The 25,759-nt window shown below is 45.2% G+C and overlaps 2 protein-coding genes and 5 non-coding genes across 7 annotated transcripts; all 7 read right to left on the reverse strand.

The window, feature by feature from the left end:
- Positions 1–10,237: 10,237 nt before the first annotated feature.
- On the reverse strand, positions 10,238–10,331 carry LOC123072587 (small nucleolar RNA snR60/Z15/Z230/Z193/J17). The gene has a single exon (XR_006435266.1). It is a non-coding gene; the product is annotated as a small nucleolar RNA snR60/Z15/Z230/Z193/J17 (small nucleolar RNA).
- Positions 10,332–18,365: 8,034 nt separating this feature from the next.
- Positions 18,366–18,453, reverse strand: LOC123073611 (small nucleolar RNA snoR118). The gene has a single exon (XR_006435708.1). It is a non-coding gene; the product is annotated as a small nucleolar RNA snoR118 (small nucleolar RNA).
- Positions 18,454–18,611: 158 nt separating this feature from the next.
- LOC123072339 (small nucleolar RNA SNORD96 family) lies at positions 18,612–18,703 on the reverse strand. The gene has a single exon (XR_006435056.1). It is a non-coding gene; the product is annotated as a small nucleolar RNA SNORD96 family (small nucleolar RNA).
- A 206-nt stretch (positions 18,704–18,909) lies between these two features.
- Positions 18,910–19,054, reverse strand: LOC123073618 (small nucleolar RNA snoR135). Its single transcript, XR_006435710.1, has one exon. It is a non-coding gene; the product is annotated as a small nucleolar RNA snoR135 (small nucleolar RNA).
- Positions 19,055–19,403: 349 nt separating this feature from the next.
- LOC123073626 (small nucleolar RNA snoR135) lies at positions 19,404–19,551 on the reverse strand. Its single transcript, XR_006435711.1, has one exon. It is a non-coding gene; the product is annotated as a small nucleolar RNA snoR135 (small nucleolar RNA).
- Positions 19,552–19,747: 196 nt separating this feature from the next.
- LOC123068603 (eukaryotic translation initiation factor 3 subunit D) lies at positions 19,748–21,851 on the reverse strand. The gene has a single exon (XM_044491217.1). It carries the CDS (start codon positions 21,736–21,738, stop codon positions 19,972–19,974), a length of 1,767 nt encoding a protein of 588 aa, XP_044347152.1. The 5' UTR covers positions 21,739–21,851; the 3' UTR covers positions 19,748–19,971.
- Positions 21,852–22,289: 438 nt separating this feature from the next.
- On the reverse strand, positions 22,290–25,704 carry LOC123068623 (uncharacterized). The gene is made up of 7 exons (XM_044491236.1): positions 25,457–25,704; positions 24,203–24,351; positions 23,951–24,013; positions 23,766–23,813; positions 23,611–23,670; positions 22,851–22,908; positions 22,290–22,758 (listed from the first exon to the last, which is right to left on the reverse strand). The coding sequence occupies exons 2-7, from the start codon at positions 24,323–24,325 to the stop codon at positions 22,667–22,669; spliced, it is 444 nt and encodes a 147-aa protein (XP_044347171.1). The 5' UTR covers positions 24,326–24,351; positions 25,457–25,704; the 3' UTR covers positions 22,290–22,666.
- Between the last annotated feature and the right edge of the window lie 55 nt (positions 25,705–25,759).

The raw sequence follows: 25,759 nt of genomic DNA on the forward strand, positions 1-25,759 counted from the left end.
TCAACTTGCCGACTTACGCAGCCGGCCCGCCAGCTGGAAGGCAGCCCAACTGGTCGTATCGGGCCAGGACGCTGACGCCTGCTAGAGCCGCCACCATCGCACGACTCCGGGTGCTGACGTAGTCGGAGGGCCTGACCGGGCCCGATTTGCTGGCCGCCTTTGTGGTGCGCCGAGTGCTCCCGCTCCAGAGCCGCCCCCACATGATTTGCTAGATTAGCGGGCATCGGGACCCGAGTCGGCTGTGCACCAAGGAGATGCCTCACGAAGAGGTAGCCTACATGGTGAACTATCTTGCGAACTGCGAGCTCACGGAAGAGTGGCGGTTCGGCAAGGAGCCGTACTCACGCGCCAACCCTCCGCCTCTTGTAAGTTGTCTTCTTTTTCTTCTTTCTCTGATTCTTTGTTACCGAGTCCGTCTTGTCCAGCCTGACCAGTCGGCCTTTGAACAGAGCCCCCTCCTCTAGCCAGCAGCCGACACCGCGGGGCCGAACCGCGAATTCCTCCCCGACCGGGCGGAGAGCAACGTTGACGACCCGAACTTGGGGGCGACGGCCTTGGAGGACGACGCCGAGGGAGGAGGTGGCGAAGCAGGCGCCCCGAGGCTCGCAGCCAGCTTCGAGGATTGGCCTGATGATGACGCGGGGGAAGTCGCCCCGCGCCAGCAGCCAGGAGCCGGCTAGCCAGGCACGAGCTCCTCTGCCGCACCGGACACCCAAGGCGCCGCAAAGAAACATAGGGTCGCGTCGAGCTTGTTCGGCAGCCGGCCGAAGAAGCCCAAGGGCTCGGCCGCGGCGACCAAGCGGGACGAGGCGGCCGCGAAGGCCAACCGCTTCCGCAAGGAGGTGAAGATGTCGCAGCTGGTTTCTGCGTAAGTGCCACCTTCCTTTGCGCCTTCAATTTTTCTTCGTTGACTCTGTCTGGAATTCCTTTGCTTTACATTCTTGACTTTAGGTCCCCGCTCTCTCTCCAGAAGTTGGCCGCCGGCTCTGTCATGAAGTCAGCGGAGACCTCCTCCACCACCCGGCTGATTGATCCGACCGCCGATCTCCGGGAGGCGACGGAGCGGAACGCGCGGGAGGCGCGCGAGGAGCGGGTAGCCGCCCGCCTGAAGAAGGCGGAAGCCGACAAGGCAAAATCCGCCGCCCTGAAGAAGATGGCGGAAGCCGAGGCCGCCGACGCGGAGAAGAAGCATGCTGAAGAACCCGCACACCGCCTGTCGGCGGTGTTCGTCGTCCCTTTGAACTCTGCGCCGCCACCATCGGAGTTCACGGCGCAGACTGGAGAAGTCGGCGATGAGAACCCGGTCATGGAGAGGGATGGCGGCAACACTGTCATGCCAGACGTAACCGTGCCGCCCTCGCCGCCGTCTGGGAGCGCGCCAGGCGGGTAGCCGGCGGACCCGCCGGTGCCGTCAACTGAAGACGAGGTGGTGATGGGCCTGGCTCTCGAGGTCGGCACACCGACGCGCCGCCGTCTTGCGAAGGCAGCCTCAGCGCCACGCCCGCTGGAGACTGGCGCCGCGAGCTCCTCGATCCCCGACACCAAGGCGACGAGCACCGCGCCCACTGGATGGGTGCGGGGAGGCGAGACGGGCCCATTGAACCGGGAGCTTTTGGACGTCCAACCAAGATCCGAGCCGAGGGCGAAGCCATCAGGAACTGCAGCAAGGCGCATCTGGCGTCGCGAGAGGCCATCCGGGTACGTTTCCTTCTTCCTTGTTTCTGTTTCTTGTGATTTTTGGTGGGGGCGCGCCAGCGCACCCACTGGGTGTAGTCCCCGAGTTCCGAGTCAGCTGCTGAGTAGGCGGCTCGGAACTCTAATCAGTGAGTTCCAAGCACTAACATTTATCCAAAAATTTTGTCACAGGACTATCACAATCTTCGTGTGACCGCCTTCAACTCCAACGTCTAGGAGCTGGCTCAGCAGACCGCTGACTTGTCGGAAAGCCGGAGTAAGTACTCTTCTTTCTCTGTGGGGGCGCGCTGGCGCACCCGCGGGCTGTAGTCCCCGAGATTCGGGCCGACTGCTGAGCAGTCGGGCCGGATCTCCCCGACCACTATTCTTTTTTCTGTTTGGTGACTAACACCTTGCTTTCTTTTTTCGTCCGCAGAAGCCAACGCCACCTCGCAGCAGCAGCTGGGAGAAGCCAACACCGCGCTGTGCGCTAAGGAGGAGTGCGGCAAGCTGGCTGAAGAGCGCAACCGGCTGGCCACGCAACTGGCAGAGCAGAAGGAGCTCCTCCAGAAGACCCTAAAGGAGGCGGAGGATAGGGAGACCTTCCTCCTTGCTGAATTTGCGGCCGAACGCTCCTCCTGTACTGATAAGGAGGCGATACTGACTTCCGGCTTTCACGAGATCGAGGATATCGTCGATGGTGAGCCTCCCCTCTTGTTTTTCTTCCTTAAGCTGCCGGCTGTTGGTCGAGCCGGCTTCTAGCCTTTAATTTTGTTCTTCGCTTCTGTCTCCCACCAAATAAACCAACTAGCATCAACTACAATGAGTAATTAACACTACTAGCAACCCACAGGTACCAATCCCGGACTTGGAGACAAGAATTGGATACAAGAGATGAACTGGGGTTTTGAGAGGAGATGGTGCTGGTGAAGATGTTGATGGAGATTGCCCTCTCCCGATGAGAGGAGCGTTGGTGGTGACGATGGCGATGATTTCCCCCTCCCGGAGGGAAGTTTCCCCGGCAGAACAGCTCCGCCGGAGCCCTAGATTGGTTCCGCCAAGGTTCCGCCTCGTAGCGGCGGAGTCTCGTCCGGAAAGATGGCTTACGATTTTTTCCTCATCGAAAGACTCCATATAGCAGAAGATGGGCATCGAAGGGCCACCAGGGGGCCCATGAGGTAGGGGGCACGCCCCCCACCCTAGTGGGCAGGGTGTGGCCCCCCTCTGGAACTTATTGCGCTCATTATTTATTATATATTCTGAAAATGACTTCCGTGAAGTTTCAGGACTTTTGAAGCTGTGCAGAATAGGTCTCTAATATTTGCTCCTTTTCTAGTCCAGAATCCTAGCTGTCGGCATTCTCCCTCTTTATGTAAACCTTGTAAAATAAGAGAGAATATGCATAAGTATTGTGACATAATGTGTAATAACAGCCCATAATGCAATAAACATCGATATAAAAGCATGATGCAAAATGGACGTATCATGCTGCCGGAGCTCTCCCTCAACTTCTCCTCTCCCCTTGCTGGATCAAGAAGGAGGAGACGTCCCCGAGATGTACGTGTGTTGAACGCGAAGGCGCCATCCGTTCGGCACTTGATCGGATCTTCCGTGATTTGAATCGCCACGAGTGCAACTCCATCAACCGTGTTCTTGTAATGCTTCCACTTAGCGATTTTCAAGGGTATGAAGATGCACTCCCTCTCTTTCTCTCGTTGCTAGAATCTCCTAGATTGATCTTGGTGACACGTAGGAAAATTTTGAATTATTGCTACGTTCCCCAACACTACTATCCGTACACATGCGCCAAGATCCATCTTTGTTTGGCGTGAGCAGGCCTGGTACAACACATGGGCTAATACTTTTTTGAATGTGCCCCTTTTGCAGTAATTCGTCCACTTTCTTCTTCAATATATCATGCTCTTTTGAGATCATTTGGTAGTGTGGAAGATTAGGAAGCCTTCCTCCCATAATCAAGTCAATTATATGTTGAATTCGTCTCATCGGTGGCAGGCCTTGTGGCTCTCCAAGTATGTTCTGAAATTCTGCCAATAAAACACGTACCTTTGTTGGAATTTCAACAGTTAGGTGCTCTTCTCCATTTATAACAAGTGCATGGGAGATAGTTACATAGTTTTTCCCTCCTCCTTAGAGGTACTACCTTCAGTTTTGTTTGGTAGAATAATGACCTTTCTCTTGTTCCAAATGAAAGAGTAAGAATTTTCCTTGCCCTTGTGTCTAGTATCCACATAAAATGGACAAGGTCTCCCAAGAAGAACATGGTTGGCGTCCATATCAACTACTCCACACAACACATTTGAGCGATAATGCTTGCCCAAAGAGAGTGGTGGGTTGCATTGTTTGGTGACCATCATATTCACTCCTTTCTTGACCCACACAATAGTGTAGGGGTTTGGAAGATCATGAGTCTTAAGCTTTAAATGGTTCACCAACTTCTGGGAGATAAGACTCTCATAGATGTAACTATCAATCACTAATTTGCATACCTTCCCATTCACCGTGCATTTGCTCTCAAATATCTTCTTCCTTGTGTCGCCAGGTTGTGGTGTGGAACATAGGAGACGCTGAATCAGACATGCTAACTCTTCACCTTCTTTTTGACATACCTTTTGTCCCTCTACATCTTCATATACGTTATTTTTTCTCATTGTTGTCTGCACCATAGTGGATACTTGTGTTAACAAATTTCCTTAGTGGGTAACCGCTAGATATGCGTCCCTCTTCACCACATTGATAGCATTTTGGTTCTTCATTGGACTTACCCTTGCTTCTAGTTTGCTTCTAGATGGGTCGTTTTGCCTTTCATGGAGTTGTCTTTTCTTCCACTCTCTTAGGCTGACTCATAGACAATCCTTCGGTATGGGGATATGGAGGATATGGAGCCCTAGTTGTATCTCTGATCCTCACAAACCTCTCGGCCTTCAAGGCTAGAGCTTGCACTTTATCAATGGACCAGATTTGTTGCATCATCAATCAGTCTTGAATAGTATCACTGAGACCTTTGATGTACCTTGCAACTTGTTGATCTTCAGTTCCCACAAGGTTGCACCTCACTTGTAGCCTTAAAAACTCCTCCGTGTAATCTGAAACAGTCCTATTTCCTTGAGCACAATTTTGGAATTGGATAAATAGGATCTGGTCTTAATCAGCGGGTAAAAATATCCATTTTAAAAGACTTTTCATTTGCCGCCAAGTTCTCACATAAGGTTCTCCTCTCGGTCTGCGTTCTTATTAAACGTGATGCCACCATGCATCGGCTCCTCCTTTCAGCTTGTACGCGACCAAAGGAACTCTATGATCTTCCATAACCTTCATGACCTCAAAGAAAGTCTACACTTCATATAACCAATCAAGGCACCCTTCAATATCAATATTTCCATTCAAAGTTGGGATCAAAGCTCTCACCTTGTATGTATCCTTGCATATGTAGGGTTGGGTACTCTCCGATATGCATAGAGATCAGGTTCTTCAAGGGAATCATCATATTCTTCACCTTCAGAAGCTTCAACATAAATTGGTCTTCTTGAAGTACGCTGAACTGCATGTTGTTGTGGTAGTATTGTTCCAAGATTACCTCCCCTTCTTCGTCGTTGAACATCTTCTTATTCTTTAGATGAATCTTCTTCATTGGCAGCAGGGGAACGCCCTTTCTTATCATCTCAACCAGCTAGTCAAATCTCTGATTAAAATCTTCACGCAGCTCTTTGGTTTGTTGTTTTGCAGCATCCATCCTTTTCTCCAATTGCTCCATTGCTTGTGACAACTTGCTCTCAAATAGAAAAACAAGAATTTGTATGGACCAACGGGGATCTGGTACCACCCGAATCAACAAAAGGTTGTGGAGGAGCAACTCCACCTTGCTGCTACAAAGTGTACAACACTAGTTGAAGTACTTCAAGGTGTTGTGCTAGATATTGCTCTAGAGGCGAATGTGGGCCAATATAACCACACATGAGTTTCAGATAAGTTCTATCCATAACTCCTAGAGCACAAGATCCACTCCAGGATCTTAGATAAGAACACCAAGTTCTATTCTATACTCCTATATAGTGTATGAGTATTGAGGGATATAGACCGTTGGATCTTTATAATCCGACGGCCCACACTCAAATGATTTAGACAGAGAACTACGTGGCCACTTACACACCGTCGGATAGAATAATCTAACGGCTCGCGGTGCTGGGATTCGCGTGGGGCACACACTTTGCTGCCCAGACTTCCACTGTGACAAAGAGTACACGAAGGTTCAAGACCGCTGGGATTCGCGTGGGGCACACACTTTGCTGCCCAGACTTCCACTGTGACAAAGAGTACACGAAGGATCAAGGTTCTCCCGCTGGCCACTGCCACCTAGAAATCTCTGGTAGGCTCCCGTAATAGAGTGCTGCCCTACAGTACTATTACTAGCAAGCTATTTCACCGGGCAAGCACTGCTACATGTGATGAGAGAGAGAGTGTGTAAAAAGCGCATGCAGCAGTGCAGCATCAGTATGGGGAAATGTTGACTTGAACAGATTTTATTTAGTATGGATAATCATGTGCTTAATAGTTAATACTACTACTGATTAGCTTCTTTTCTCATGTAATAAAGTTCATAGACGTGCACGCATATAATTGATTTTTGTGTCCCCCTGCTTATCAGATTACAAACACAAGTGCTCTAGGTTTTTTCCAATTGAATAATCAGATGCTTGGAGTATTTTGAGTTGCTAACATCGATTGCTACGCTTACAATTGCCAACGGGCCAAGTAAAGTAAAAGCTTAATCTGTGTTATTATAATTAAATAGTTATTATTTTCTCTTATAATTTTGTTTTCAAATATGATCCAGGTTTTTCCATTGTTTTCACCGATAATCACTAAATCTATACGTGCATGGCACGTGCTATGTACTAGTATAGATAGTAGGGTACATAGTCTGGTTACAAACTAGAGGCGAGGACCTCTAATTATAGGGCTTTGGGAAGCCTTCACATAATTCTACTTATAGCTGGAACACTCTAGAAAATATTATTTAGGATTCACAATTCTACTCAAAGCTACTTATAACTAGAGAACTCTAGAAATAGTAGGTAGGCTAAAAAAGAAAAGAAATACTATATTAGAGTGGAAGTATCTAGAAGTAGCCAAATAGATCTAGCATGTGATTTTCTTTTTTCTTTTTCCTTTTTCCTCATCATAAGCTTATATGAAACAACCCCAACAACAGCTCAAACTCATAATTTACAATAATACTTTGAATGTAATTTTAGGTGGTCGTAGATGCTCAAATAGGTGTGTCGGTAGGGCTAGAGCTTGATATAAACCATGACCCCAACTTGGACAACCATTTCATATCTCTTGTCAGCATAATGTTTCATGCGCTATCAGGCTTTAAGCAAGTTTTCCTTTATTTTTTTGCTATTTCTCCAGTAGAGATTCTTGCTGATTTGAAATGGCATCACTCTGAGAGAAGTATGGAATGTGGTATTGTACCGCCACTCTGTCATTAGCAACCAAGTATTCGACTTAGTAGGCCGTGTGAACGCCATGCATCTCAAAATAGTTTTTCAAACATTGGTTGCCTCTCTCCGTTTGGACATCCATTTGTGGATGATATGAGGTGATGAAGTGTAACATTACTACCATTGACTTGAAGAGTTGTTACCATATAACACTAGTGAAAATCATGTCCCTACCTGTCAAAATAACACAAGGCATGTCATGCAATATGAATACATTAGCGATGAAAGCTTTGGCGACTGTGAGGGTCGTGATTTAGTGATTCATAGCAATAAAGTGGGAATACTTAATAAATACGTTGACCACAACCAAAGCCATGTCTTTGTTGTTGGATGTTGATAGTCCTTCCACAAAAAATCCATATTGATATGGGTCCGAGCAAATTCAAGTCTAGGGAGAGGCTAAAAAGGCCAGAATACGAACATTGTTCATTCTTGTTAATTTGGCAAGTTGGGCGTTGGTGAATGAATGAACTTGGAAATATTTGCTTTCATGCCAGGCCAATGGTATGGCATTTTTACCTTTTGATAAGTAGCTCTCTGACTAGAGTGTCCTCCCGATCATATGCTTTTCCTATTCCTACCAAGCATGTGAACTGTAGAGACACATACTACTATTGTGTTCCGGCTTCAGGTTATTCGACAAGTGAGACCGAAAACAACCCCCAGGTGATGACATCCACTGCAAAATGAGAGGAGGAGCCACAACCCCCCATTTGTTCAGCGAGTTGAAGCATCCATGAGGAGTGAATCAAAGCAGTGCAACACAATTGATTTGTTCAGTGAGTGTTCCTTGGCTAGTTAAATTGTTTTTCCCAATGCCACTCATTCCTAAAGCATGGTAAGTCCAAAATAGCAATTACAACAAGGTTTTCTCACTTACAAATATGTGAAAGTTGGACAAACATATAAGAAAAACTATATTTGTTCGCTTGAATACATGGGTCAAGTCACCACTTGCATCTCGGTGTTTATAAAGAGGAAAATATATGGAGGTAACTAGTAGGTGTGGATTTACTCGTTGTACCAAAATTATTCAGGTAGTCATTAGTTCATATTTCCACGCAGAGTGGTGTATAGTACCGTGTGGCTTATCAAAAGTTGCAATCGTGCCATTTAGTAACAAGCTACCACCCATGAGGTAAGGCTCCTCTTAATGTTATCAAGCACATCAATTTTGATTGTTCCTCATCAACCAAGGACTTGTAGAGTTTTTTTATTTCTTAGATTAGGCCATCATGGCAACCTTTATTGATATTAAACTAGGACAACGCCGGTGCGTTGTAACAAGATATAAATATTCTAACATGTTAGCTTGTGATTTAGGCAAGGTCGCTTGTTTATCCTACCAGGCATCATTCACATCCTATCTTATGATTTCCAATGCATTCCATGCACACGTCTTCATGGATTTGCAAGCGATTTGTATATGTTTTCTGACAGAACTCTATCGTTTGTTATTTCACGCAGAGAACTCTATGATGCTAGTGTTGTGCAATACAATCTTGTGACATTTCTTCGTCGGTTTGTAAAAAGAAACACATGCACCAGAGAAGGTGTTAGACATCTCTTCCTTTTTTCTAGGATGAACTTTATACAAGGTGTTAGACATCTCTTCCTTTTTTCTAAGATGAACTTTATACAACAAAATTATTTCATGTACCATTAAGGAAGTGTTTGGTTGCAAAAATGTAATGGTAAATTGGTAACGATAACGGTTTGAGAATACAACTTCACTGCAAATGGGATGGGTGAAAATTGAATTTTCTTTGGGTTCATGAAGGTAACAATACGCAATTATAGTACAATGTTTGGTTCGAAGATGTCACACACAACACTTTGTGCTAGATGCGGCTTTCACATGCAACTTCTTCTCTTCGACGGCGTCCCTTCATGTTTCAATTTGACGTAGTTAATTGGTTCTACTTTTGATGCAAATGGAGCTGGATTGACAAAGACCCACGACAACGCTGCCACTCCTCTTGCTACGATATGCTTTGGTTATGACGATAAGCAAGTCAAGGGGGAGGGGGTAATGGGAGCCGCCACTGCCACTCAACAAAGAGGGCCTAAGTTAGAGATGACCAAGGGCGGTAGGTCCATTGTCTGTTGGAGCCACCGCTGCCTGCTGGTACATGGTAATGTAATCTATTAATGGTGGTTGTTGGGTGGAATCAAAGTTGAAATGGGGCTGTTATTTGTTTACACAGTTTGTGTTTATGGGCCAGGCTAACCAAACAAGTTTAAATGAATCGGTTAAACACTATAATCAGATAATGGTACAAAAGAGTCAAACCAAACACACAAGTGTTTAATCTAGCAAATTTGATGATCCTTCAAATAATATGTTAGTTCTAAATTCAGTAGTTTTTCACAAGGCTTTTGCATTTTCACAAATTCAAACTTTATTTTATTCAGGCATACATATTCATACAACCTGTACATGGCAGTAAATTCAGAACGTTATACTTCGTAGTACCATATTCTCGAAGCTTAGAGGTCATGGAGAATATGAGCTAAGCACAAACATAAAAAGAAAAATAGCAGAGTAAGAGATCAGAAACATAATGTTTTCTCTCAGATGCAAAAACAACAATGGAAAGCACGGATGATGCAGACGTATCAACATGGCATCAGTTTAGACCACCCGTCTGCTCATAGAGAAATATTTTCAATAAGAGACCATCAAGATCAAACAAAAAAACCTATACGCAACATGGTGTCTATAATGGAATGGCTTGTATCAACCTGAATCTATAATATCAGAGAACAGATCATAATAACAACAGAAGAAACTCAATAGCAAACGGACAGGAGCTCAGCAAGAACATAGCGGTCCATAATGACACCTGGAAGATCATATTGAGTGAATTTTCAAGCAAGTAGATGCCAGTTACGGCCAACAAGAGCAAATATCAATCGTGACCATCCTCCAAGTAATCAAGAGATCTACACCTTATTAATGTAAAGTTCTACATGTAAAATGCAAAAATATATTACGAACAAAACTGTTTGATTCTCCTGAAAAAGAGGTGAGGTTGAAAGGTCGTCAGATAGGAGCAAAAGACTATTTTTCTTCAAGTAATCATTATTTGATCATATTAACTATGCACTTGTGATCACCATTCAACCTTGAAAAACCAATAGCTTTAAAGACAGGAACGAAAATGACAGAAGGCGAAGTATCCAGTGAAAATGGATTTTCAGGGAAATCTGAAAATTCCTACGTGAGCCGTCAAACCTATAATGGACACCGCAGATTAAAGGTGGGATCCCTAAGCATGCAGTAACTACGGGCGAAGATCATTGGCCCTTCGCTCTGCTAGAATATCTTAGCGTGGTTACAGCAGATCATGGATTGGTCCATGTGCTTCGGTTCGTGGGACTTGAAAACCCAAACGGAGGTAGTAGTTGCTTATTTGGTTCATGTGTTACATGATTTCTGAATGGGCATTGTGCCAATATTTTATTAAGCTGAAACTGTGCAAAACTTTACAAAGATGTTAATTTGTGGGCTTTGTGCCAACATTTTATCAAGCTGAAATTGTGCACGGAATTAGAAGTTGTGTATTCAGATTTTCAGTGGTTTCATCACCACCGAACAATAATCCTCAAACTACAGGGGAGTTCAGATCCAGCACTAACAGATTAGTGTTAAGATTAATTACAAATGTAATTAAGGGAAATCTCCCCTTGCCCAACAGTCGTGCGGTTGCCTCCCGCACAGACGCATCTGGTCTGGAACCGATATCTTGTCCGAACCGTCGTATCCCTCCAGACCATATAAATGGCATCCTCTTTTCTTTTTGAGTAAATATAAATGGCATCCTGTAACCATCGATGAGATCAATCAATCACTTAGATTCTCAGCACGCTCGTAACCAACTTTCAAAAGAAAAAAAAGCACGCTCGTAACCGAGAGCACCAGGCCTCAAAACTTGCCGCACGACCGCCGGACCGCGCATCGTCCCCTCGTCGCCGGCCGCCCGCGCCGTGGCCGTTCCGGGCCGCGTAGGTGCTGCGCCCCGCCCGAGCCAGGCCGTGGCCGGCTCCGCCCGGCCATGCCGCGCGTCGCGCCATCGCCTTCGGCCTCCGCGCTGCAACGCGCCCCCGCGCCCGGCCGCCCGGCTGCGCGCCCTCCTGCCCGTGGCCGCTGCCTGGCCGCGCCGCGCTCCCGCGCTCTGTCGCGCCCTCGCGCGCACCTGTCCCGCCAACGCGGGCTGGAGCACTCTCACGGAGAGGCTTTACGGCCGCACCATGGCCGCCATCGACCGCCGTGCCGGGACTTGAGCACCGGCCAGCCGGACGAGGTCGTCATAATCGACGACGACGACAACGAGGCCGCGGCGCTGCCGTCTCCAACCCCTGCGGTTGTTGAAGCCGAAGCCAGCGATGTGGTTGTCGACGCGGACACTGTCGGGCCGTCGCGCCTGCCACTCCTCCGCCTTTGCCTTGCACGGGCGGTCGAACTGCGCTGGGACTGACGAACGGCGTCGCGCCCGAGACGCAGCTCCCTGGCGGATCCTCGGATGAGGACGAGCGCGACGGGAACACATCTCGTCGCCGGTGAACGCTGCTCCGGCGGCATGCGTGGAGGTGGTGTCGGCCATGGGCTCTCCGGCTCTCCGCCTTTTTGAGTCCCAGGAAGATTGGGGATTTATTCTCTAGTCTGTCTCCTTATCTGTTCGGCGGTGGACCAGGAAATCAAGGCACTACCGAACGTGGCCATGTGCGCTCTGCCTTACGTGGCCAGGCCATGTACATGCTGCAGGGAATCACCAGCAGCCCGTGTATTTGTTTATTGTCTACTAGTTGCTTGATCGTTTCACTGGTACTAATACTAGTTCACTTATTAGCAACAGTGGTTCTAGCTGTGGTCTATTCCTGTTTTAGACTAAATTCTCTAGAATATGTTTTCCGCGATTGAGATTAAGTTTTCTCGCACAACAATATTAATTTGCGATTGAGAATTATTATTTTCTCGCAAAACAATCTCATTGCAATTGAGACCAATTTTCTCTCGCAAATTATTAATTCACCTCGCTGAATTATCTTGCAACTTGATACAAGATCATCTCATTTTAATTTGGGGTCTATACAATTCAAGTTTTTCACTTGAACACCAAGTTTGCAGCCTCATTATTATTCACTACATCAGTAGTGTTTTTCTATTGAGTACTGAGATGTATTCCAGATCTTAAGTTGATGTAATACATTTCCACGTTTATCACGAGTTGAGATTAATTACGTCCATTTGCAATAGAGATTTTTAATCTCTTGCAAAGATAAATTGAGTATCTCTGCAGTACAATTTCTCCGTTGAGTATGATGTATTTCGGAATATATCTATGATGTATTTATTTCCATGTTAAACCCATGTCGAGATTAATACGTCTATTTGCAATTGAAATTTTCAATTTCTTGCAAATACAATGCAACAATCAAAGTGATTTCGTCAAATTGATGCTTGGGATCATAAGGTAGTCATATGGATCTACTGCCTACGCAGATTATTGATGACTACTGATAAAGCATACATTTTATCGTTTTCGATATTATGATTGCTTTACAAAGTGCTCTCCCACACATTTTACTAAGTCATGACATAAGGCACTACGAGTGAGTATCTACTGATTTCATCATATTATACTCCCTAGTGCTATAAGATCTACTTCATTTTGAAGATTATCTTCAAGATGTCATACTTGGCAATTTGAGATTCACACTAATGGTTTCAAGATAACTTCTTGAAATACCCATTGATTTTGCTAAGTTCATTACAACATCAACCATGATGGTCCTCAATTTACCGACCATAAATTGATTATCTCTGGTTCACCCATAGCGGTAACATATGCCTATAGAATTTGAGGCATTCGCCCTCAATGGCCACCACTGCCTATCTGGGCCATGGACATCATGATCGCTCTTGTGTCTCGTGGGATAATTTGTGCAATCCAGGAATCACTTCTGGTTAGCATCACACTGCTAACAGAAAAATGTTGTCTTATACATTATAAGGCATTAGATTTAGATCTCAGCATCTGATTATTCTGTATCAGCAATTCCTGGGATACAATGAACTCAAGGGCAAAGGTTTGAATCTCACTTCAACCTTCAACCCGACATCACCAGTGATGACGGGATCCTATGGGCACGGAGAATGTGATGGTTGAATATGCCTCAACCGACATGTTTGGAGACTATGAATAGTCTTTCAATCTCCTGAGTGGTCAATATTATTACTACCCATTTATGATGTTGTAACAACAACATATTGTTGTCATCATATATTGTATATCATAATATATTGTATCAGCACTTTGGTACAAATACATTTGTATGTATTCTATATATCTGACAGTGATTTTCATATTGAGAAGCTTCATGTCTGTATATAGATTTCTACGGGAGTCAATCTGATGAAAAATGATGTGCCTTGTGGACATATGAACCACAAACTCTATACTTGGGAAAGTCCAATGTTTCCACTCTCATTGAGAGAAAGGGGGTGTTTTAAAATCGCTATACGCGATGAGGTATTTGTTGGCTCAACTCGAGTCATATTTACTATCCCTGTGGGTAGTTGAGTAACATCAGGATGCTTTATTGCTTCCCAGGTTTAACACGTACCCTACTAAACTATGGAGGTATCCGTCAAAATAGTTTCCATAGCGAAACTTATGATGACAACAAAGAGAAATAACTTCTCTTTACCATATGCAACGGATATGGCAAGCACATTCTCTATGTATCATCCGGGTTGTACTACACATACTACAGAACCCGTAGCACATGTTGCGTGCGAGATAGCTTTCCAGAGTGTCTTTTGCATGACAAACTTGGCATTCTAGCTTTGGTCATCATTGACATTGGGTTGAAATCGAAACTATCAGCAATTCCAATGGTTTATGATTATTATGATGCTAAATTCTAATAATATTTGGATTTTGTGTGCAATACATGTGACATAGGGAGGCAAATTTTAAGGCTCGCACACCTTAAAGTATATGCTGAACCATTCAGACTCCTTGAATGCATCAAGTCGAGGTAAGTGGCTCTTCCCAACCATTGAGTAGACTGTTCAGGTATTCCATGGTTCTAAAAGACATATCTACATGATCGTCTTAAGTGTGTGCTTTATTCACATGAAACCATTGGCTCATTATCCTGACATCGATTTCAAGCAAATCGAATGGATATCATTGCAAAATTCTCCTTGAGTGCCTTCTCTATGGCCCTCGGATTGAAGTTTAGCAATTTGTCTTGATGTTTAGACTCAAAATGGTTTGGTAGAATCCCATCCAAAGAATTGAGCTCATTACATGATCTTTACTTTGAAATTGCAACTTACCAACTTTATGTTGGAGTCATGCAGTCTTACACGCTCATGACCAAACTGAATAATGTTATTCTCCTCTATCTTTGATACGCGGAAATCTACCAAGTATTTCCCATCTGTAGTAATTCGGTTGCATACCGATATCACCACCCGGCATACATCATTGGCCCATCAACATATAGTTGGGATCTATGTGAGGAATAATTGTATCTCCGTCAATACTTCAAGCCCCTCCATGGGGAGTTATTCAAGGCCAGTATGCTGATTCAATGAGGAACATTTCCAGGCATTAGTGGAAGATTTCAAGTACCATAAAGAATGCCAAAGAATTAGTGGAATGTTCAACATATTTCTGCCTCAAATCCACGTACTCAAAGATCTGAACCATGCGTTCAGAAGATTTGCAACACAATGCAAATAACCTGCCAGATTCATTTACTGACTATAAAGGTGTCACACAATCCTACTATCCTGCAAAAGTACGCCTGAAAGAGTGGAGGTACCAACAAAATCCACTCCACTCCCCGTTCAAAGCAACAGGGGGATGTATGGCAGAAGTACACATCAGGATTCAGCTTCTCGCAAGTAAGGATATCAAAGCCTGTGAATCAGTAAATGCAAATCAACTTCACGTTGACAGACACCTAATGGGTAGTATACACCCAGTGGACGGGAGACCGCCACCAACCCAGGTCATAGTGCACACAATGACCGGGACATCAGAATACCTGACTAAATCGCATTGGGAAATCGCGAGCAGCACCATGGGTAACGATATTTCCATCAACTATATATTGATATATAGATTCTGGAGAAACATATAACCAGAAGTCTACAAATGTCGACATACATTTCTTAACCAGATTGCAAAAACCTTTCAAGTGATTCAGATTCAAAGACCATGGCCATGGCAAAGTGTGAACAACACTCGGACTGAACTCAAGCAAAGGGTATAATCTAGGTAGAAATGATCTTGCTCAATAATGGAAAGGTATTCATAAGCAATACCTACACCAGTTTTGTTCTAGAAACAGAATTGAGAACAACAAGGTGGTGAAACAGAGAGCAAGTATTGTAGCACAAGGGTTCACGCAGATACCCAACTATTCTCCAGAGGTGGAATCTTTTTTTGATAACTTATATCATTGGCAGCACAAAATCATCTATCTTTGCAGTTGATAGATGTAGTGATTACATATCCATGTGGATCACTAGATTCAGACATATATGATTGATTCCCGATGGAATCTCAATTCTGAATCGAAATACAAAATGCAACATGCATTATGTAAAATCAGTAAGTCACCATACGATTTATTGTTGTCGGTACATATGGTACAACCGACGTAGTGAGTTCCTTATGCACAAGGCTTACTCCTACAATGATGATTATCCATGTTTGTGTGTCTACGATGACAACACATGTAATCATCTAAATGACGGAGTTTAAAATGAAGGATTTGGGTAAACCAAAACACCGCTCGTTACTACAACTTGAGCATCTTCATTCAGACATTATGGTACACCATGTTGTCTATATCCATATTATATTGGAGAAACTCATTATGGACAAATCTTATCCATCCATAACTCTCATGGTAGTTCATTCTCTAGACGTAAGAGAAAGATCTATTTAGACCAAGAGATGATGGAAATGAGATATTGGGACTAAACGTTTCATAATGCCATTGGATCCACCAAACACAATTGGTTGGTACTCAAGAATATCTTTCGATATCTCCAAGGCATCAAACATCTTGTCCTGGTTTTCCAGTTTCACAGAAATGTGAACACCGATATTATTGGATACATCGATCAGATCCCTAATATGGCAGATCGTAGTCAAGCTTAGTGTTCCTACTAGATGTGATAGCCCCTCATGAAGAGTCTTTGAAATAGACCTCATGGCTACATCCACCAACCATTATCTCAACAATATAATGTTTCTTGTGTTATCCGGATGCAAACAGGTTACATAATAAGCAATATCGCTATATTGCATATCTTGCAAGTCAAACCATATGACTGATTTGTTCACGAAGTCTCTATCAATTTCTACATTCCAGATATATGTTCTTGGAATTGGTGTGTGACGGCTTCGAAATTTGCAAGAATCAGGGGGAGTATCTTCCTAAATTGTTCCTGTTCAATGCATCATATTATACTCTTTTTCCCTTCATGAGTTTATTATACATGTTCTCATAAAGTTTTTTAATGAGGTAATATCAACACAAGATCATGTGCAAAAAGAGACAAAAAGTTTCCTCTAAACTCTATGAGTTTTCTCGTATTGAGTTAAAAGGGACAATAACCATTATATCTTGCATCCTTTTCTTCTTCTTTTCCATTGGGTTTGAAGGAGTTTTAGCAACATATCCTACACTACTACTCATATTTTTCCCACGGGGTTTTTGGAGAAGACTTAATCAAGATGATGGATTCTTATGACAAGTGGTGATTAGGAGTCCCTTCTTGAGATATCCTTATTTTATGACATCATATTATGCTATCTCTTTGTGAGTTTATGTTCCAGGTTCTCATCAAGTTTTCATGAAGAACTTTTTGGAGAAGAATCTTTTAAGATGATAGCCCTACCTAGAAGATCGTGAGACAATTCTACATGGTCAAGCGTAGATTAGGGGAAGTGTTAAGATTAATTACAAATGTAATTAGGGGAAATCTCCCCTTGCCCAACCGTCGTGCGGTTGCCTCCCGCACAAACGCATCTGGTCTGGAACCGATATCTTGTCCGAACCGTCGTATCCCTCCAGACCATATAAATGGCATCCTGTAACCATCAGATCAATCAATCACTCAGATTGAAAACACCATCATCGGTTATGCTGCCTGTTCGGACGCTGACGTGGTGCGCGCCCGTGACTCCGTCAGTTGTGGTCACCGTGCCTCAGGTTCCGCCACCGCGAGAAGTCTCAGAGCCGCCGTGGCGTTCCAGGCGGCAGCAGCCCATGGACGTGGGAGAGTTAGGTGGAGTTGGGTAAGGCAATCCTCAAACGATTTTGGCTAATCGTTATGATAATAGCGGGTTATTTGTTAATCACGTTTAAGTGGATTCTCAGGGATTCCACCTTCGATCCTTGGCCTTCATTGAAAAGACATGTTCACTGATACTTCGCCATGACAGAAATACCAAACAAAGATTCACGGAGACAAACGCATCAGATAAAAACTGCATATGAAGAAACAACCAAGATTATTGGCCTCATAGAGAAGATTAGATCGCTCCACATGAAGAAAATTCAGACATATGCTTGTCTATAATTTAGTTTAATCCTTGGCCACTAACAAACCAAAACACTTACACAAGAACACATCAGACCAAATATCAATCGTTACCTTCCTATAACCCGATGCGAAATCCCACAAGAAGAATGGACAAAAGACAAGTTGACAAACAAGCACACAGAATTGCAGCATGCTCCAGACAACAATCCTGCAGTTTCTAGTGAAAGCAAGCATGCCTTATACGCTGGAATGAGGTAGTCTCAGCTACAACAAACCACAATGTCCAGAACTTGAGAATTGCATAGAAGACATTAAGGTAGCACTGATGATCACCCTCCGGCCTCCGCTACGAGTTCACAGGATCTCATGAAAAAAATGGTGATAAGACATGTAGGAAGGTTGGTAAGCGGGTTGCCCATTAACATGGGCAGGCCGACCAGATTTCCTTCCTTGGTAGTTTAACTACAACCAAATCTGGCAAGCAAGACAATGGTACAAAGAACCCAAGCCTTGGTACAATGCAGCCCTGATAAGACCATGCTTTAATAAATGAACAAATGGTTATGAAGTGCAACAATGGTGAGCGGTCAGACAATGCTATCTAGGCAAATGCATCTCCATCAGAACACAGCAATGTTTGCTGCTCGGAGCCCAGTGCATATCTTCATCCATACCACACAACCAAGCAATAACTGAGTAAAAAGAAAGGGAAGAGTTGGGATGGAATCTGTAGCACTCAAAAAAATAAATTTGGATCACGCGCTGTCCAAAAAATTAACACATTAAAATATGCAAGACACTTCAACTAGACACTCAAAAGCTGTTCAATTTGGCTTCAGAATTGCAGAAAGACAGCATGGAAGCATAGCAACCGATCAGTCCCGAAAGATGGTATGATTAATAGGTTTTTCATCACTAGCCAAGCATGAACAAATATGCCTCTAAAATTTCAGCATAGATCAAATATGAACTAACGCAAAATATGCTAGTCCTGCACGCAGAGCTCAAAAGATGCAGAAATCTGAAGGCAGAGAATAAGCTTCCAGGCATCATATAGTTTCCTAAATTTTCATCAAAAGAAAAGCTTGCAGATACCAAAGGCATAAAAATAACAATGAGATGCATTCGAAATGAGAGGAAAATGATTGTTGGCGAAAGAGATTATCAAGCTCAACACAACTGCCCACTTTCCTCAAATTAATATAGCAGGAAACACTTTCAGTAACAAATGCACATCAGAAGGCATTTAACCGATACACACTTATCCTGCTAAGGCAACAAGGGAGAAAAAAGTGAAACCACTTCGTATGCAAAGCAGATAGATTCAGAAGCACTCATCCCATATGAAGGATAATGAGAGGAAAATGATTGTTGGCAAAAGAGATTATCAAGCTCAACACAACAGCCTATTTTCAGCAAGAAATACACAGCAAAAGGCATTTAACCGATACAGGCTTAGCCGGCAAAGGCAACAAGGGAGAAAAAAGTGAAACAAATTCGTATGCAATGCAGATAGATTCAGAAGCATTCATCCCATATGAAGAACAGAAAAGGCAAGCGTATTCTTATGCTGTCATGGAAACATACAACAATGGCGCAAAAATACACACAAGTGTCAGATTAGATGGGAGGAAAGTGATTGTTGAAGAAAGCATATAAAGGCTTAAACAAGCTGTTCACTTTCCCCCAATTGGTATAGGATGGAAAACTATCAGCAGTACATAGAAAGTGTTTAAGCCGATACAGGTTTAAAAGCACTATCAACCCATATACAATTGCAACAAAGACGAACAAACAGTAACAAGCTTAGCCATTGCCACAGAGCATGGAAATTGCAAGACAACTCAGGGTAATCTTAAGTTACTAAGTGCCACAAGGTTTTCATGATGCATTTGGTGGCAATGCTTAAAAAACAGATGTGCATACGCAATGGCTAAAACATACACAGCAGATCAACCACATAGAATCAATATTCAACTACCAGCATAGTCATTATCATTAATCCAAAACAGTAGGTGCTAAGCTTATAGCACATCTAAGAACGAAATTTAAGAGTAACAAGTTTTCTCATGGACCAAAATAAGACCACTGTATCAAGACAAGGCAGTTCAACTCTTTAATCCACAAAAACAGATCATAAAACAGAAAATACACATTATCTAGATAAAGCAAGATGGCCCATTATACCCTTCAAGCAGCAGCCGCATCTGCACTCTTCTCACCATCACCACCCTGAGTAGTTGCTTTATTAGCCTCTGCCTCGGCAGCAGCATCCATCTCCTGTGCAGTAGCATCGACATCATCTGTAGCCGGACGAATCTGCTCCTCCTCTGGAAGTGGCTCTTCAACATAATCGTTCTCAAACGCATCATTAGGAACCTGATAGATCCTCATCTGTGGCTTTGCAGGATCCTTCACAAGCACATACTTGCCCTCTTCAAACTTCATGCATATGTCCACAATCGACTTGACAATTCCCCACATGTTTGCAGTGTTGAGGTTGATCTGGGTAGCAAAATCCCTTGGCTTGTAGCCCATCACAGTGAGTATGGAGTGGTTGAAGTGGTCGCGGGGGTGCACACGTGACACATAACCCAGCTTCATCATGTCAGCGCCAGAAAGTAAAGCCTGGGCAGTCCAGCGAGCGAGCTTGTTGGCATTGTTCTTGAGCTCTGTAGCAAGCACAGCTCCACGCTGGGACTCAAGCTTTTGCTTCCAGTCAACACCAGTAATCTTAGGATCAAACTCATTGAGTGCATTAAGCGTGAGGAACTGGCGAGCACCAGTCGGATCAACACCAGCAGCATGCACTTCACAGCGAGCAATGATGCTAATATCATCGTCCAGCTTCCAGCGGCGATAACGGTAGCAAACAGGCGCCGCCTCCTCATTCTCAGAGGCAAATGGGTTAGGCTCATCAAAGGTAACCTTCTCGCCATCACGTACCAGCACCTGCTGCGAGAAGTTCTGGTTGATGTAGGTGGCCTCGACAGCAAGAGCCGGCGCGGAATTGATGTCATCCTTGTTCTCAGGGAGCTGCTCCTGGGCAGTCTCGTTGACAGTGAGCAGATCGAGCTGGGAGCCCTCGCGCTTGTCGAAGAAGAGCTTGTTGCCGACGCGCTGCACGACAATGTCCCACGAGAGGATGCTGCGGGGCGTGCACATGAGGGCGGCGAGGATGGCGTCGGTGGCGAAGACGGTGGCCTTGTCCTCCTCGGCGAGGCGGCGTATGATGGGGTCGTCGGTGGTGGTGATCTTGAAGAACTGGCGGTTCTTGAAGCGCTCGAGGCGGCGGGCGGTCTTGGGGTTGACGCGGTCGTAGGTGCGGTCGTACGAGTCGACGGCGCCGCAGACGAGGAGGTCCTCGGGCTGGTCGTTGACGGCGAAGGAGAGCTTGGTGAAGTTGGCGAAGGGGATCTGCTCGAGGATGGTCCAGTCGGGCTGGATGTCGACCGAGGGCTTGGCGGTGTTCTGCTGGTTGCCGCGGAAGCCCTGGTGGTGGTGGGAGCGGTGGTTCTGGTAGTGGCGCTCGCGGCGGGCGCGCTCCTTCTCGGCCTCGCGGCGCTTGGCCTCGACCTCCTCGTCGCGGCGCTGGGGGAGCTGGGGGCGCTGGTTGAAGCGCCACTTGGGGCCGAAGCGCGGGTGCTTGGGCGGCGGCTTGGCGTCCACGAGGCTGAAGGACGAGTCCTCGGCGGCGGCGGCGAGCGAGTCGTCGGCCGAGGAGAAGTCGAAGACCGAGTCGCGGGAGGCGGCGGCCGCGTGGTGGCCGTGCGCACCCGGGTGGCCCGGGTTGCGCGTCCAGTCGGCGATGCGGCCCAGCTTGTCGGAGCGGGAGAAGGGCGCGAAGGGGATGGAGGCCGTGGCGACGGCCCCACCCAGCAGCGGCGCCGCGCCCGGCGCGTCGGGAGGGCCCCAGCCGTCGGGGTTGAAGGGGACGACGCCCACGTCGAAGCCCATGGTCGCGGCGGCGGCGGTGCGGATGGATCCGGTGGCGGCGGCGCGAGGGTGGGATGGGTTAGGGTTGGGTGCGACGCGATGGAGGAGGACGGGACGAGGGGGCTTTAGGGTTTGGGTAAGCGAATATTTATTTTCTGATACTTCCAAGGGCCTCTAGCGGGCCTATGGCCCACAGGTCAGCGTGTGCTCCTTGGACTCACGTGTCAGCGTCCGATCCTGGCCCGTTAAATAAGTGGAATATTTCTACACATGAAAAAATATCATCGATCAGATATCTCTCGACTCAATATTCTTCTCTCAGATCTCAGTTTTTTTTAATAATCTATCAGATCTCTGCTTTTTATTAATAAAAAAAGAAACAAATCTCTCAACGTTGGGCTATGTTCTTTTCAAACCAAACAGAAAAAAAAAACAGATTTGAGGTAAACGTTCTTCAGTAATCTTGTCATAAGTTCGAACCGTGTTTAGAAATCATGTCATGAACACGTTTGGAATTCGGCGATTTCAAGCGAAACCGCTAGGGTTCCAAGACACCATACACCAACACACCAAACAGAATTGCACGATTCCTTCATGAAATTCCACAGAATTCAAACGGTAAGCCTTACAGCGGGGGAGTTCAGACAGCAGGCAGCAGCCGGTTCGACATTCAACACAGTACTAGTATAAGTTTCAGGCTCATGCTTTTATTCTGTCCGACCCGGACGACACTCGGTGCGACATCATAATGATCCCGATCCCATACCGAACTGTTACAGGCATCAACAGCCATGGAATGGCATAGCGCGGTGGATAACGGCATGTCTGCGACACTTCAGTTCAAAATTCAGCGAGCGGTTACAGGGCGCCCACAGTTCTTATTACTAGAGCAACGAGACGGCATGGGCATAGCAAATGGCAGAGTTCCGTTCAAAAAAGGACATGGGAGCTACTCGGTGGATTCCTTGTTCTCGGCTGCCTTGGCCTCCTCGGTGAACTCCTGGTTCGGGGTCGTAGCCTCCGTAGGCGAGTTGGCACCCTCTGCAATGGCAAAGATGGCAAAGCGATGCTTGTGAGGATGGCAAGATAAATGTACTGGATTGCTTGCTTGCTATCTTGTAAATATGAAGTACCGTCGCTGTCAGTAGATGCATGAAGGAATCGTCGTGAACGGGCTTGCTGCTGGGTAGGCTGCAGGAAGATCGAGGAAGATGTAAGCGACCAAATAAATTCAGTGTAGCATGCAAGTTAATTTCATAATTATTACCACATCTGACAGCAAAAGGATATCAGCTCCACAAGCAAAGACTTATTAACAAGAATGAGGTAACAAAACATGTAATTGACACTGAATCCAGTTTAAATACTGGGCCAAAAAACTGGATATGTGATCTATTGGATTGCTAGAAAGACCCCCAAATGCGCAAATGGAACAGCTAGCAGCTGGTGCCAAACGGAGAAAGTATCAACAGTAGTAGTGTAGCACGTCTGATAGCAAAAATCAGCTCCACAAGCAAAGAATTACTACTCCCCCCATTCCTAAATATAAGTCTTTTTAGAGATTCCACTATGGACTACATACGGAGCAAAATGAGTGAATCTACACTCTAAAATATGTCTATATACATCTGTATGTAGTTTGTAGTGGAATCTCTAAAAAGACTTATATTTAGGAACGGAGGGAGTAACAGAACTAGGGGGCAGGAACCTTGAACTGAGTTCATTTTAAATACTAGAACAAAAAATGGATATGTATCTATTGGGTTAACATAGAAAGACCAGCAAATACACTAATGAAAGAGCTAGCAGATAATGTCAAACAGATACAGTATCAACAGTGGTATAATACAAGGTAAGCACATTCTTGCAAACAATGAGTGTCAGTTTTAGCACCTGTAATTTCGGTCGAAGTGCTTCAAGCGGGCCTTTAGGCTTTTGAGGATGTCCTCCTTGCTGCAGGAAACCAAACAATCAGGTGAGCAAGATCGCGTAGGAGTTGCATTGCTTCCTCAAAATCCATTTAGCTTTCGAAAAGAACAGTACAATACCTTTCCCAGAGCCCAATCAGCAGAATCAAAGTAAGCTCGCTCATGGTCCTGATACATTTTAACACGGGTGAAACTAATGGATATGGAGCTAAAATTGATCAAACTTCCCTGACTGCTTTATACATAGATGACATAAAGTGTATATATGCATCTAATAGGTAGTAATATATTTAAGGCAATGATACCTTGGATATGAGTGGTGACTTTTTGGGCAGTACCCCTCCATACTTTTTCTTGATTACTGCTTCCTGCAAATACTCAGTAAAGTCGGATTGTGCTTATGGAATATATTTTTGACAGTTTTACAGTAGAAAGTAAATTAGATAAGAATATATTTTTGACAGTTTTACAGTAGAAAGTAAATTAGTAAAATCGTACAGATGGAAACATGCAAGCACACAAGGTTAAGCATTACAATCGTTAACAAAAGATGATACCTCCTGCTGTGCTGATGGCATCTCATTTCCTTTATTCTGGTCGGCAGTTTCCACTTTCACATCAGAAACATCTCCTTCAGGCCTCACCTGACCGGTCGTCTCATCAGATGGCTTCTCCGACATATTGTACGAACGGATGCTCAAACAAGCTACAAGGAGATAGATTTCTTATCAGATAATTTATCCCGATGCCATACAAATTAGCAGCCATAAAGCACAAGGGCATACACAAATTGGGAATAAATATGAAACGTATTCTAGGAAATATATTGACATTTTCAACCATAATGTAGCAGTACAAAGAAGATGCTTACATAAACAAGTACTGGGAAGTCCATGTAATAAGACATACACAAAATTTCAACCATAATGTAGCAGTACAAAGAAGATGCTTACATAAATAAGTACTGGCAAGTCAATGTAATAAGACATACACAAAATTTACTTTGGAAAAAATGGAGAGGTAAATAAAACTGTGCAACCCATCCTGGGGTATCTCTATTTTGGAGAAGAGAACCAGACGCCAACTAACACTGGTCCAGTTGTTTAACAGGTCTTGCAGAAGCGGTTCTAAGTCCTAGCGTCGAACCTAACACCGGTATGCCATCTTGAACCAAGGTTGTTGCTCGGTCAGGTACGGCGAGTGGGGCAAGCAATAACTGCAAAAGTGGCAATGGCAGCATTTTGAACAAGGCTTATTGTCCTTGACAGGACTGCATGAAGGCAGTCAGCCTGAGCCCAACAAATGTAGGAGTACATAAGTATACCCCAGGACTTCAATAGAAGTACTTAAAGCCAACGAGTAAAAAAAGTACAGCACCTACGAGTTAACCTCTCTATGTATCGTAAATCAACATTTCAAGAGCGCTAAATGATACCGTGACAAGATCTGCAATCGTTTGCGTCTGATATATGACCTGCGAGACAACCCAGTGCAGAGAACAGAGATACTGCATACACGAATGATCTCCCTCTCTCCGGCCAACCTATGAGCTACTCCGTCGGACAAGCTCGTCAAGCACATACGTGACGAATCAATCAAGCTCTGGGCCGAAACTCTACTGAAATACGGCCGGTCAAGGGAATTTATGGTGCCCCAAAATTCCGCCCGTTCCCGACGAGGCGCTGGAAGAAGGCGAGGCACGCAGCTAGAGCTACCGCCGCTCGTCTGAGGCCTACCGGGGGCGGATCTAGGCGGCGCGCCCGAGATTCGTGGGCGGCGGCGAGGGTCTGGCGAATCGCTGGAGCTCGTACCTCGGGATCGGACGGGGTCGCGGCGATGCGGGAGGCGGAGGAGGCGACGGATACGCGTGGGAGGCGGGGGGAGGGAGGGGTATGGGGAGCGAGGCCGCCGGCGGCGAGGCTGTGCTAGGGCACGGCGGTGGCTGGGCGGCGCTGGTAGGTCGCCAGGGGAGGGGAGGGCGACGAGGAGGAATCGGCGAAGAAATGCAAGGGACGGTGGAGCGGAGGGGAGGCGAGCCGCGGTCTATGAGTGGTAACTGAATCTGATTCCACTTTTTTTTTCTTTTTTGCCACGGATGGAATGAAAAAGAGGAA

This window comes from Triticum aestivum, chromosome 1A (assembly GCF_018294505.1).
Source record: "Triticum aestivum cultivar Chinese Spring chromosome 1A, IWGSC CS RefSeq v2.1, whole genome shotgun sequence".
In the NCBI taxonomy this organism is placed as follows: domain Eukaryota; kingdom Viridiplantae; phylum Streptophyta; class Magnoliopsida; order Poales; family Poaceae; genus Triticum; species Triticum aestivum.

Bases quoted from the DNA above. Each gene is read 5' to 3' on its own strand.
- LOC123068603 (XM_044491217.1), bottom strand. From the start codon at position 21,738: ATGGGCTTCGACGTGGGCGTCGTCCCCTTCAACCCCGACGGCTGGGGC.
- LOC123068623 (XM_044491236.1), bottom strand. From the start codon at position 24,325: ATGTCGGAGAAGCCATCTGATGAGACGACCGGTCAGGTGAGGCCTGAA. The intron at 24,014-24,202 runs GTATCATCTTTT...GAGTATTTGCAG, and splicing joins TGCCATCAGCACAGCAGGAG to GAAGCAGTAATCAAGAAAAA. The intron at 22,759-22,850 runs GTACTTCATATT...TTGCCATTGCAG, and splicing joins TGCATCTACTGACAGCGACG to AGGGTGCCAACTCGCCTACG.